The sequence below is a fragment of the Oculina patagonica genome, chromosome 2 (assembly GCF_052425735.1).
Source record: "Oculina patagonica isolate OP01 chromosome 2, crgOcupat, whole genome shotgun sequence".
NCBI classification, from domain to species: Eukaryota; Metazoa; Cnidaria; class Anthozoa; order Scleractinia; family Oculinidae; genus Oculina; species Oculina patagonica.
The window spans coordinates 38057478-38072297 of NC_135759.1; the positions used below are offsets into that span (position 1 = coordinate 38057478).

Below are 14820 nucleotides of genomic sequence, written 5' to 3' on the forward strand. Positions count from 1 at the left end.
TTAATGGCCTTTCAAGGAATTAGGATTCTGGAAAACTATACTTTTCAATGAATAAGAAAGAACCTTTTTATAATGCTGGAAAGTAGAGAATTTACTCTAAGATAATCTAAGGAGCTGTAAACATTGACTATTGAATAGTTCAGGAACAATGCATAGTTGCCTTCGGCACAATACTGGCGCTTAAACCAAGTTTGAAATACTATGATTTTCTTCTTACTACGTATCCGTCATACCTTCATGAAAGAAAACGGCTCGGGTATACTGTAACAGCTATCCTGATTTTAATTATCCCACCTTAGCATTATACGTAGTGCGTACACAACGGCTCGGGTATACTGTAACAGCTATCCTGATTTCAATTATCCCACCTTAGCATTATACGTAGTGCGTACACAACGGCTCGGGTATACTGTAACAGCTATCCTGATTTCAATTATTCTACCTTAGCATTATACGTAGTGCGTACACAACCGGGATTCCACTTAATGAAGATTAGATTGGATAGTAATACATCATACTTAATACTCATACCAATTGAACTCACTAATAAAGCCGTTTTTCCCTTACACAGATACTGTATCCAGTAGCACACCATGGTATATATTCGCTGCTGTTTCAGCTGCAGCCATGTTTGTAGTCATCGCAGCAATCACTGTGGTCAGCAGTTTTCTTAAAGGCAGACGCAAAAATCAGAAACGTAATAAGGTACAGGCGGCTTCACCAGCTGGAAATAGCAACCTTGCTTACTCATCATCTAATGATCTTAAGCCAGAAGGTCTGCGTTCTGAAGTTTTGCCAATGGGAGAACTCTAGGTATAAGCAAAAGCTATAAACGCAAAGTTGGCTGATTTCTTAGTCGTTTTCGCACGATATTATTATAAGTGGTTTGAAATTGGTACAGTATTTTTTGCGGAGGGCGCGCGGAAATGGGTGGAAAGTGATTTCTACTTTTTTCAATCGAGAATATTGTCCGGCAGTACTGTTTTCCTGGATATTTTTTGTGTTTTTTTTTTTTAACCCCCCCCCCCCCCCCCCCCCCCCCCTTTCCGGGTACTTAGCGGGTATAGTATATTTTTCTTACTTGGGTTAATTTAAGTCTTCTTTTGAAGTCCGGCGTCGACATGAACATAAATATGCAAAATCAAACACAAGAAAGCTCTGAAATTCATCTCAGCAAATACATGGTCTGCTGTACAAAGATTACACCTGATCGTTTCTCATAAAGTCAATATTTCTTTTCATTCTATTGTTTTTACTCATCCCCGTTATTTTTCACGCATTATGTGTACAGGTATTTATGTTCATCTTGAACGCACCAAACATCAAAAACCGCATTGTAATTGAGTCTTATATAGTTTAATAGCATGAGTCCTGCCGGGTATAACTTTAGCTGGTTTGTATTGTTTTGGATCACCGATCCGAGGTGTGCAAGTATGTGACAAGTATTAAAACATTTTAATACTTGGAAATTAGCATTTTTTAAGTGTCTTAGTATTTTTTATTTATCACGCATTTTTTGTACAGGTATTTATGTTCATCTTGAACGCACCAAACATCAAAAACCGCATTGTAACTTTAGCTGGTTTGTATTATTTTGGATCACCGTGCGTCAGTTTCCTGACTGTCACTAGTTAGAGTGAACAGAGAAGAGGTCACGCTACAAAAATAGCTAACTAACGTTTTCGCTGCTCTTAGTTAAGTTAACTAGGTGTGCAAGTATTCTTCGAAATTAGCATTTTTTAAGTAGCTTAGTATTTTTAATTACTATTATTATCAATACACGCGGCCAAATTGAAAACCGCCCTATTGAAAACACGCGCTTTGTGGGCCGCAAATGACTACTAGCGGGCTGTTAATGCATTAACGGCCCTGCAGCTGATTGGTTCTCAGTTCATCATCCGATTAACTTTAACCAATCATAGTCGCTGACGCGGGAAAACCATTCAGGTGCGTACGCGTACAGCAAGAGTCTCGAACAGTTTTTCGACAAGCGAATTGTGTTCGGTAGGAAAAATCAAAGTCTATTTGTTGTAAATGGACAAAATACAGCCAAAAAATCAGATTGAGAAGTAGATGCACAAGGCGAAGAGACAAAGAGAGCAACTCCTTGTTGTCTTGCGAGAAAAAAAACATCGTTCACTTGAATTGTGTATCTCCGGTCGAGCTAATTTAGATAAAGCAGTTGCAGAAATTTTACGCCGAAGTTCAATCGGAAATGTAAGAAAGTAAAGTATTATTATCCATGAATTATCCATGAAAAACAAGAGCTCTTAGAGCTTACAACTGCGCTGGTCTCGTGAGCACTTTAGGGGAGCCATGTGGGGGGAACAAAAAATGCGCCGCCCCCCCCCCCCCCTTATCCCCCTTACCTGCGTCGAACAATGTTGCGACTGACAAACAAGATGGTAGGAAAACACCTTGCGTGACATTTCATGGTTGGCTAGTTCCATCCGAAATTAAATATTTTTCTTACTTTATATGCTAATGGTGGCCAAATTTAATTCCCTCGATCCTAATCCATGACACAAAAAAATCTTTTAAATCAGCATCCAGTGTTGTCTTTTATTACCGTTTAAAGATTGAATAACCAGCTCCGAAAATAGAATATTGGAGCAAATAATTAAATCAAATTTGAGAAAAACACTAGACCTGTGTTTTGCTGAATGGGAATTCCCCGGGGAATTAATTTAGCAATGACGTAACCCTTGCAAGTCAGGGTTTGTCTCAGTGATTTTCCATCAGATTTCAGAAATCCTATGGATGACACAGCTCCAAAAATAAATAACGCTAAAAAGTCGAACATTTCACACTTACATGCTAAGTTAAGACCAGAGGATTTGTTTAGTTTTCGTTTGTGGCAGATTTAAACCTTTCAGAGCATTGCGTAATGCTTGCCGATCAAAGTAAAAATTTGCTAACGCCAGCACATTTCAGGACACAAACGTAATGTAAATAAATGTAAATTCCTGCCCGCTAAAGCGTATTTTTTTAAAGCGTGAAATTTTAGTATTTTCTTCGATTCAAACGCTTCAAAATACTTCACACTGAATTTTGTAAAGAAAGATTAATGGCTTCGCAAAGATTTGAAAGGTAGCTGATAATCGCTTTGAAAAATTACGTGACTCGAGGTCTAGCCGATCGAAAGTGAAACTTGTCATGTCAGCACATTCTTTTACACCAACGTAATGGTATTTATTCACAGATTCTGGCCCGCTGAAATATATTTTTCTTTCGACGCGTGAAAAATTAGAAATTTCTTTGAGTAAAACGCTTCAAAATCGGACATCTCACGCTAAACATGCTTATTAAGACCAAGGCATTTGAAAATTTCCATTGGTAAGTTTTTTCTAGCTTTTAAACCTTGCGTGACCCAAGCCCGGCCGAGCGGGGGCATCAGTCTGGTCACTGAGAAAAAAAAACCGCTTGCAGAGCAAGAACTGCGCAGCGCAGTTAATAATGCTCATTATTCTCAGAGACACTGCAGTTACCTCTTTTACACTACAACTACACAAAGACATTAGCCTCAGTAGCATCGTTTATAATTTTCATTGCGACGAAGTACTTGTGTTATTTGAATTGAAACTCATGATGCTAACTTCATTAATTTGAATGTGTTAGCTATCTGGATGTTATTTGGCCGTGTTTTAAGTTATTGATAATAATGACAATAAAATGACTTTTTTCGGGAATATTGTTTATTTGCTCCCTTGTAGTGTCATTTGTGGCCCTTGCGCTTCGCGCTCGGGCCACAAATGACACTACGCGGGCGCAAATAAACAATATTCCCTCAAAAAGTCATTTTATTCCCTTATTTGTAATTAGTATCTTGTTACACGACCTCGAAAGCGAAGCTTTAATTTTTATCGTGTTAAAACAAAGGTATTGTATTTTATTGTGTGTGAATAAAATATGTGCACAGCAGAAAATCTGACATGAGCGCTTTTCAAGTTGTCAAAATCGGGTTTTTGCCGCGCTAAACGGGCAGCAGGGACGTTTGTCCGTATACGAGAGCTTTCGTTCCCAGGGTTCCTAAATTGAAGTTGCAAACACAGAAGTGATTAAACTTACGCAAAATAAAACAATTACAATAACTAAGGTCTTACAAATTTGGTTTCCTGAACTGTAGAATACTAAGCTTCAGCCTCACGATGAGAACAACTTTATTTCTTTAATGTATGCATCTTCAGTACAGCAAAAACTTCATTGTAACAGCCACGTGCCACTTCTTTCTCTTTCCATACTAGAACGTCTGCATTTTAATGCACGGTGAGTGACCAATTGTAAACTGCTCGAACTACACGTATGTACTGTGTAGATGTACCATGACCCAACGTCCTGACCTTTTGTGCCAGACACGTGTTTCTTCTGATTGCTGTTCCGAGGCTATACCAGCACTATATAAAGCAAAGCAAAAAAATTCAAAAAAGTAAATTACTGCTTTGCAAAAATGAGTGAACATATTATGACAGAGTAGGAGGGTCATACTGGTTACCATTTAACTCGAGCACAGTCCACGGCATATGCATCACGCGCAGCGAGGCAAAGTGACCCACGGCCAAATATTTCCCGCTCGACTCGACCGAATTCAGTCAATAACTGTATTTTTTTTTTTCTTTGATTCAGCTACAACCCCAGACAAAAATCTTGGGAAGTTTTGCCCTTTTGTTCTTCTCTCCCTTCCCTCTTCAAGGTTGAGCGAAAAGCAACTTTACACATACGGGAGGGACCAACATTGATAGGAGGAATGGGGGGATCCTACAGCAGTACAGGAATGGGGATTGATAAGTTGAATTCGAAACTCTCTTTAATCGGGCATGTGTTTACAAAGTTCCCAACTCTTTTTGTCTGGGATTGTAGTTTTTGTTGGAAAGCTGTAAAAGTACATCTCCTCGGGATTTTCAAATCGGAGCCGAGTACGACTTTTCACACCTGTTGTCTTTGATCATCAGATTCTATGCTAATCTCATACCAATAGTCTCCTTTTCAAGGTCAGCAACATGGAGAAGTGAGGGCTCTGGGAACCTGGCCAGGTTGAAATTCGAGGTCGTACTCGTACTCGATCTCATAGTAGTACTCCGATATGAAGGTCCCTAAGAAATTTTAACGGATGGAAGGAGGCAGCGTGGCTTAGTGGTCAGGGCACTGGACTTGTAATCCGGAGGTGTTCGATGTGCAATATTTGTTTATTTATTTACAGTGTCCACAATTAACACAGCAGTGCTAAATTCATTGACACTTAAATAAAGTGATTTATTGATAGCTCAGTTGGTTTAAGCGCTGCACTAGTATCGCAGAGGTCATGGGTTCAATTCCTGTTCAAGCCTGAATTTTTCAAGGCTTGCTTTTCTCTACTGCTTTAGTTGAGTACATTACTGCAATGATCTTTCATTTGCTTGAAATGTATATCCGCAGTACAACTATATTAAATTTTATATATTCATTTCATAAATCCTTCAGTTAACTAGTTCGCGGTAATGAGTATTATTTCTTAACACTGATGTTATTTTAAGGAGAAGCTTATTAGCATGAGACTGAAAAAGGCAATTTAGGATTTTGGCAGTTACAAAAGCCACATGATACATTTGTCATGGCTAGTTTTTGCATGTTACCTGTTGACGAACTGTCGAAGCCGAACGTAGCAGATACAAGCAGCGTCGTCCCCCAGCATATGAACACGTTGTGAAAAAATCGTCGTATTGACTGGTGTTGTTCTTTTGCTAATAACTGAAAAGAATCAAAACTCTGAAGAACCTTGTGACCTTAACTGTACCTTTATTGTGTAAGTTAAATTTTTATGAGGTTTGGTTGGCTCATTGCTTTGTTTGTGGGCCATTCCATTTTATATCCATACCCCCTTAGGAAAAAAATCAAAATGCCGACATTATACTCCCCCCCCCCCCCCCCAGAAATATCACGATTTTTTAAAACCCCTTCAGAAGAAACCCATCTTTACCCTAACAAAAGCCATTGACTTACAATCTGGAATTTAATTTCACAGTAAAACCACTTGTGAGCCTTTTGAAAACACATAAGGAGAGTCTTACTTCAGGGCGACATCCGCCGTTCGTTTCGCTTTTCTTTTGTTATTTAAATTTTGAATCCGCAGTGGGGATTGAAAAACAATTGCTCTAATTAGAATGATAAAAAGAAAAAGCGAAGAATTCTGGTAGTTGTAGTCAAATGATGTCATCATGCAAATCGTCTATTGCTTTACAACGATGTTTTTTTCCCATTATTTCTTTAAAAGCCACGCCAAAAGGAACTCTTGACTTAAACTCGCTTAAACCCTCGACTGTTATCTTCTTTTTTTCTTTTTTTTAATAGCCGGTATTTAAAAAAGCGCCCAAAACCACGACACTGTGCACCGATTCATGAATAAAACTCGGCGATTGAAGTCAGCGCCAGTGCCAGTATTCCCGTGAGAAATACGAGCAATGGTGGCTGGTAGTTTTGTCTGAATGTTTTCTGAGTAAATTTTTTTACAGAAAATTATTTGTCACTAACAAAAGATTTATTACTCATATATAATTTCTTTTTGAAACCAAAACAAATTGATGATGAAAAGGCTCACAAAGATAATTATGATTCACAACGCTTTAGTGGCTTTCCTTCACGACATGTTTACATGTAATAGGCTTTTCGATATATGTAAACACGTTTCACAAAGATCCTGAGTTAGTTGGTAAAACATTTTGACAGACAAAAAGTTAACTTGTCTTTTAAGCCAGAAATATATGTATTTTTTATTTTTTTGGTTTTCCACACCCCAGGACCCCGCGTTTTCCACAGACTCCCGGATCCAGTACCCCGGGACCGCGGCCCGGCGTTTTCCACTAATCCATTGCCTTCTAGCTTTTCGTGTGTGTGTTATATTGTATTATTATATTGCTTGTTTACTTTTTCACTTATTAATACCCGATTCCCTCTATAGCGCGCGCCTGCAGGGAATCACGGTAGTTGTATTCATCAAACCTTGCGCGAGACTAAGCAACGAAGCGCGTTGCTTAGTCTCGCGCATGGTTTGATGAATACAACTACCGTGATTCCCTGCAGGCGCGCGCTATAGAGGGAATCGGGTATTAATCATTTAATTTGTTTATATCTTTCGTTTTCTCATTTTCTTTACTTTCCCCATTTAATATTGTCCAATAGCGTGTAAACCTTGTTTTTATTTAGACCGTTGCTCACGCCTCGATAATAGTTGGTTGTTAAGTTACTACAATCTTGGACAAAACTAGTTGACACATACGCATTTTACGCATTTTTCACAAATGACTCGACTTGCAGGCGGGTTAAAATATCTTATCCCCCTCCTCCCTAATCAATGTTGTTTTTTTGTGGTTTGCGGCTCAACAGGCTTTGTTTTAAAAACACTAAAGCATTAACAACAATGAAATGGGGGTGGGGGGTTGCAAAACTTAACTCCGTTGGCTAAATAAATGGAAATTTGCTAAGTGTTTCAACAGTTTTGTCCAGGTTTGTAGTAGTGGGGGCAAGCGATCTTAAGTATAAAGCGTGCAAAAGAAACGATATTGAAAAAAAAAACCGACAAAACACACAAACTATATTCGCCTGACTAACTTACCATTATCAAAATAGAACTTGTGGAACTCTAGACCTTCAACCAGTTGACCTGGAGAGACCGGTTCAAACGATGTTACATGAGAATCGACTAATTTTCTGAAACAGATAAAAAGAAAGCTTGTTTGCTCTGCGTTGTTTTAATTTATATAAGTTTTGTAACTGGCTCAAACTGCTCAGTTAACTACGTACCGTAACGAACAAACTTGCATAGTTTTCTTAATCTACGCCCTTTTAAAAAAGTTAAAAGGCTGCAAAAATCAGATTTTTACAAATAAAAGTGTCAAAACAACCGAAATTTTGTTTAAACAGTTCTGCAACTCTGACGAGCGTCATTATAACCCTCCGATTAATTATCGCGCGCACTCATTGGACAAAACGCATGTGGTACAAAATCGGACGAAGGGTATCAGCAATGGTATATTGAAATTCCTGAGTTTTGATTGGTTAACAGGCAATGGTATATGAGCTCATGCCGTGTTTATTACTGTAGGTTTTTTCCTATTTACTGGCGATAAAAAGCGTTGTAGAAATTAATCGAGGGGTTATACTAGTTGTACCTATCGCTAAGTGCCAACGAGCGAAATACTCATGTTTGTTCATAAGAACAGATATTGAATGGTTTTTGATAGAACTATATTTGAAATGACCACTGATATGGTAAATTGTATTTTACGTAATATGCGAAAAAAGTGCTATTTCTCTGGTGTTCATAAATGACACAGGCTTGATAGCCTGCGTTAGCAGGCGCCGTAGTTTCCAGCGCGCGTATTCTCGCGATCGCGCACTCTTTTAAACACACTAAAAAACGTACACAGATGTCTGCTACGCAGGCTACGGGTTTGACAGATTGATAACTCTTGACAAATCTTTAAATTCTTTTCAACGTTAAAATGTCACGAAATGTAGGCAATAAATGAGGTTTTTAAATCACTGTTTTTTAAATACAACACGCGATGGTTAAAATGTTTCCGTCCACAAAAGGGATAGTTGCATTTCAAGAACTTCTTATAAATCAAATCCCAAAATCAAAACTGCTAAGATGCTTTTTTTAAAAATAATTTTCAGTAATCAGAGACAGTAATGCACGGGTCAGAAAAATTTGAACAGAAAACAAAACTTGAACGGTCAAGGATTATTTGGAGACAAAATTTTTATTCAAGTTAACATTACATTTGCCGTTAGAAGCAAAATCTTTTGACTTTCTTGTGTGTATGACATGCAGTAATTTTAGTGAGCGTCGCTTTGAGTTGATGTTATTCCTACGCGGAGCGAAAATGCGTGCCAAATAAAATATAAGCGGTATTTGATTTGGAATAAATCATCGGTCAAACAATTACTATAAACACAATCAACACTAAAAGGAAGCATTTACCCGACTTCAGCATTCTCATAAGTCAAGAAAACTCTATTTGAAGTCAACAGTTCGCTTTTGATTTTCATGTCTCTCTTCGATCGTAAATCAAAGGACTCTAGACTTTCTCAAAGTCCGTTTCCGGTAATTAAGTCGTCCAGCGCTCGTTGCTCGCGACTTCGTCGCTCCAAAGAGTCGACTTGGGGCAAGTCTAAAAGGACTCCAAAGTCGAAAGATTATTTCATCGCTTTGAAGACCTTGATGTTCAGTTTTTCGGCGGTCGAATATTCTGTAGGGTATTCTCTTTCGATTTATAATTCCCTAAAGGTGTATTTATCGGTAAAGGGATGAATGACCACATTGAAAATTTTAACAGCGAGCCGCGTGGACGCCATTTTGGTCATTTGCTCTCTAGCAAGGAGTGAGAGACTGGGAACCAGTTGGGAAGAACAATACAACCCAAATATGGGGTTTACTTACACCCAAATATGGTCAAAAAAAAGTCCCTTACGCAGAACTTAAGATTTTCTCTGCCTATACACTCATACGCACACGGCTCTATGATTCTGCCGCCTCGACAGCCTCACCTCTTGGCTCGGCTGTCTCGTTGGCAAAAATAAATAAACCCCTTTCTGGCTTGCTGGTATATTGGAGGATAATGCCCTTGGCCGAAAGATTGTCCTCAAAATTTCACAGTTGCCCTTGAAGCTTCGCTTTTCGGCCAACTCTTCATTTTTAGACAATCTTTCAGCCTCGGGAATTATCCTCCAATATACCAGCCGCCTGAAGGTCTTTATTTACTTTATTTCCGATTTGATATCCGTCGCCCGATTTGTTAGACAAGTACAAAACAAACGAACAATCCGGCATCTTTTCATGTCTAACTTTTTAATCAAATCACAGTGGTAAAAATAATCAACTAATAATTAACTAATCAACTTGCATCTAGAACAGTTTTCAAATGAGTGTCGGAAAACCAAAAGCAAAGTTATTACTTTGACCAATCGCAAAGTTCACAGACAACCAATGAAAACTCGATGCAAATACATGTACACGAAGCGCGGGAAAACGTGTATGAGCGAGTCACGATTGGTTTTGGTTTTAGTACTGATTTGCTAAGAAAACAGCGCGAGAGTGTAAAACCTCTCACTATAAAGCGTAGTGAAACCAAAGCAAACACAATTTACTTTCGACACTCAAGTAAAAACCACCCTATTTGAACCGCAGTTATGCCTTGATTATCACTGTAGGTTTTTTCCTATTTACCGGCGATAAAGCGTGTTGTAGAAATTAATCGGAAGGTTATAAAATGAATAAACCAGCTGTCTGAAGGGGTTAATATACTAAATATAAAGCGTTTGTGACATTAATTCCATTTGCGCGCGTATTAAGACGCCATTTCAAATAATACATTTGTGAATACCGGAAACACACATCCGCAGAAATACCTGTAGGTTTCATAGTCTCCGTCCGTTATACTTGTAAGGAGCTTCTGATTAAGATCGATAATATGTTGCTCTCGAGCTATAAAGAGGATGAATTGTTTAACCTTTACATCAAAAGAACGTTTGCACCATTTATAGTCATAAATAAATTGAGTCAGTCAGTCAGTCAGTCAGTCAGTCAGTCAGCCAGTCAGTCAGTCAGTCAGTCAGTCAGTTGGACAGTCGATCAGTCGGTCAGTCGGTCAGTCGGTCAGTCGGTCAGTCGGTCAGTCGGTCAGTCGGTCAGTCGGTCAGTCGGTCAGTCGGTCAGACGGTCAGTCGGTTTGTCGGTCAGTCGGTCAGGCAGGAAGGCAGACAGGCAAGGGAGACAGACAGACTGACAGACAGGCAGACAGACAGGCAGACAGACAGGCAGACAGACAGACAGACAGACAGACAGACAGACAGACAGACAGAAAGGCAATTGTTAAACTAACCTTTATGAGCCTCTACATCAACGTTTTGCTTATCTTCAGACTGAGGCATTTTTTCTTCATCTAATCCTTCTTTCTTGGTAACAAAAGGTCGAACTGCAAATAACAACAAAGGGAGCCTTTATTTTAGTCCATGAAGCTGTTTAAATCGCCGCCTGGTTAGCTCAGTTGGTAGAGCGCCGGACTGCTGTGCGGGAGGTCGTGGGTTCGAACCCCAGACCGGACCAACACTCAGGGTCTTAAAATAACTGAGGAGAATGTGCTGCCTTTGCAATTACATCTGCAAATGGTTAGACATTCTAGTCTTCTCGGAAAGGCGATAAACCGTAGGTCCTGTCTCCTGTATCTTCAGTTTAATAACAGGGGACGTTAAAGAACCCACACACTATTCGCAAAGAGTAGGGCATGAAGCTCCCGGTGTTGTGGTCTGGCCTTGTGTAGTAAATTACAGTATGTGTACAGCGCATTTGAACATATGTATATGAAAAATGCGCTATATAAATTCATTATCATTATCAATGAGATGATAAGCTTTCGGCCGTTTTAATGCTAGAGACGCTAAAGCCGTCAGTAGACGTTAAAGCTGTCTCCCCAGTCGAGACGACATAAACGTCTAGTATAAAAACGGTAAATAAGACAGACGCTTTTAACGCCTTTTCGTAAGAGCGTCTGAACGACGCTCTTATCGGACAGCTTTAACGTCTCAGACGTTAAAGTCGTCTAGTATAAAAACGTGACGTCCTTAACTAGTATAAAAACAGTAAACAAGACAGACGCCTTTAAAGACTGATGGCTTTACGTCTTCGTGTCCAGTGTCCTCCGAGTGTAGAACCCAGTCTTTTTTTTATTTTTTTCTGAAAAGCCGTCTACTAAATGCGTCCCGTTTTATACCAGACGTCGTCTAAACGTCTTTAACGTCTAAGACGTTAAAGGCGTTTAGACGACTTTATCGTCTCTAGCATAAAAACAGACAGTTTTAACAGATTTTTACCTAATTTTTTAGATTTTTACTCGGCGAAATTTCCACAAAGGTTGCGATATTAAGATTAAACTCTTTTACATTAAGATGGATAAAAATTAACAATTTACAGTAAAAATTACAATGATTTCATGATATTAAAATCAGAAAAATTGTCAATAAGGGACGGACCATTATTTTTTTGGAGGGGGGGGGGGGGTGAAAAATATTGAACAAAATTGTTTGCAGGGCCTGGAAAGACAAAATGAATTGTTTGCAAAATAGTAAGAATTTCGAAAAAAAAATTGTTTGCAGAGGTGCATAAAATAAATTAAAAATTTTGCAGAGGAAAATTTTTCATCCCCCCCCCCCTCCAAGAAAATAATGGTCCGTCCCTATAATTAAATCGTAAAACGATTTTAAAAGTACGAATGTCAACATTGCCCAGTACGGCTTGAGCAAGATTGTTAAGAAAGTAGTTTATTATAGGGCACTCTGGCCATGCCTTTTTAGTTTTTACATCAGAAGTTTCCCGATCTTAAGGATAAAAAAAATCGCGCGGTGAATATTCTTCCATAATTTAAGTACGCTCTGTAAAATATCAATCTTTTAGATAGTGTGTATAAGGTAATGAGAGTATTTTCACATTTTCTTTTCGCAGTTTTAGTTGCAAATTTTGAATTTGCCGGCCTTCGAAAAAAGAACACGGCCAGAAACGGTCCGTTTGGCAAAATTCCGAGCAAGAAAGTACCAATCAGCTCGGATTTCCTAAGATTAGCTTTGCCATCAAATAAAATAAAATAAAACAAAATACAGAGGAATAGTTAAAAAGGCGATAAAACTTAAGTGTTAGGTGTCAAGTAGTAAGTATGGGACAATTGGAAAAGCTTTATCAATGAGAACAGTGAGATGTTTGTCTCTAAAATTGCGATTGTCATTGTCTTTTTGTAAGTTGCGCTCGATCTGGTCCAAAGGTAAGAGCCAAGGTATCTGATAAATTGTTTTCCATAAAGAACTGAAGAAAACCGAGGCAGAACAAAGTCAGAAAATAGCTTTGCATGCATCAGATTCTTCGGGATCATCGCGGTGTTCTGTATTCTTTTGCGGATTAGCACGGGTTTGAGGTACATTATCTGTTATCTTTTGAATCTTTTGTTTTACCAATTGTGAACAAATGTTATGCTTCAAGGTTTAGAATTGAAAGACTAAACTGCGGACATTTGATAATTTATTAATGCTCCAGTAATCAGAAACGCACCCAGGTACCTTGAAACTACATCATTCCATTTGCGTATTTTCCAGCAACGGCGGACAGTGTTGAAGTCTTACAGTGCACAGTGTTCAAGTTAAATAGTTCGCCAGTCGCTCGGAAAAGACGAGCCACCTGAGGGCTTTTTTCACCTTAGTGATCAAACCAATGGGAAGCTAAATAGGTCGGGACACACTAGGCGACAAGTCGCTCCGTGTGTAGTGCTTCAAAACAAGTCGCTGCAACAAGGCGTTTGTTCGGTGCACAAACAGTGAATTTAGAAGAGTGGGAACTAACTAGGTTTTCAATTCAATATGGCGAAAATACATGACGATCTCTCTTGGTAATTTATATTTTGTCGCAGCGATTTGTCGCAGACGTATACACACGTTGCGACAACGCCGATATCGCTCATTTTGTCGCTGCAATGTGTCGCACGAAATCAAACCAGTTTGAATTCGTTTGAATTCGCAAGAATGCACCATGTTACACGATTTGACATGTCGCCGCGACGTCTTGCAGCCACATGTCGCCTATAGTGTGTGCCGACCTTAAAAGTTCTTTAACCTTTGATCTCGAACAGCTATGTAATGCTTTCAGTTTAAAGGCACACAATTCTTTCAAAATAGCGAATATACATATTTCGAACTCTTCTGCCATATAGATTAATGAGTTAGTAAGGCAGAGAACGATCCTTCTACTTAAATAATATCAATGACTAGTAATTCTTTTCCTTTTTTAATAATTGATCTGGATACGCCGGAGCTAGCGAAGCGTCTACACATCCCAGTATTCGGTCAGGCGTGTCGGCATTGAAAGTGACCACGTGCACGCAATGGCGGCACCGCATCAGGCTACTTGTACTTGTTTAAGAACTTTCATAATCAAAACAATTGGAAAGTTTCTCTGTAATTTATAAACAAGTTTTAGTTTTCAAAGTCTCCTAGCGACGACATAGGAATCCCCCAAAAGCGTATACATAAATTAAAACTAATAACTGTGATCAATTAAAATTGAAATTGCAAATTTACTAACTCCTTGTAACAAACCCAATATTAAGTACCTTAAATCTACATTTTTGTAGGCATGTTTCATGTAATTTTGACGCGCGTATTCAAGTATTGCTCAAATTAAACATGCATTCATTGTCCTGGCTGGCCGGAACAAGTCACAGTTGTAGAAGAGCGAGCTTGTGACCGGCTCTGACAAAACGCGAATCAAGGCAATTTTAAGATTTTATTCACGTGATTTCAGAGGGTGTACTAGATTCTTTGGTCTTGAAGTTACATGCCTTGTGCACAGTCGACTCCTGTTAACTCGGAACTTGAGGGGTATAGGGAGATAAAGCGTGTTATAGGGAAATGTTTGCCTTTCAATCGGGTTGCTTAATACGAATAAAAATGGTTACTGTTCTTACCACAGAGAGATGTCACTCCTTGTCGATAATAATTCAGCGACCAACTGAATAGTTTCTTCACAAGACGCAATCCGGCGGACAACATAGTTAACCGTTATAGTTATGGTACTGCCCCGAGAAACGACCTCGGCTTTGAACGGGTTGTCTGTCACAGAGGAACTACACAAGCATTGAAGCAACCTCCACCCCAGGCTATCTCTACGTCTCCTCCTCGTCGTTTAGGAGAGAGACCGGGCCCTAATTTGGTAAGTGAACGCCTGTGAGAAATCTATCCTTTTTTTCACCGGGGTGAAATTATTTAATTTTTTTAAATAATTTTGAAGAAACAAGCTTGTACATTTTT

The 14820-nt window shown here is 39.0% G+C and overlaps 2 protein-coding genes and 1 non-coding gene across 3 annotated transcripts in view; 2 read left to right on the top strand and 1 right to left on the bottom strand.

Moving 5' to 3' along the window:
- LOC144644617 (sushi domain-containing protein 2-like) overlaps positions 1-14820 on the top strand; it is a 69779-nt gene that overhangs the window by 16774 nt on the left and 38185 nt on the right.
- On the bottom strand, positions 4172-14721 carry LOC144642065 (calcium/calmodulin-dependent protein kinase type II delta chain-like). The gene is made up of 6 exons (XM_078501063.1): positions 14478-14721; positions 10857-10949; positions 10384-10459; positions 7586-7680; positions 5610-5724; positions 4172-4394 (listed from the first exon to the last, which is right to left on the bottom strand). The coding sequence occupies exons 1-6, from the start codon at positions 14560-14562 to the stop codon at positions 4295-4297; spliced, it is 564 nt and encodes a 187-aa protein (XP_078357189.1). The 5' UTR covers positions 14563-14721; the 3' UTR covers positions 4172-4294.
- Trnas-gcu (transfer RNA serine (anticodon GCU)) lies at positions 11007-11079 on the top strand. The gene has a single exon. It is a non-coding gene; the product is annotated as a tRNA-Ser (tRNA).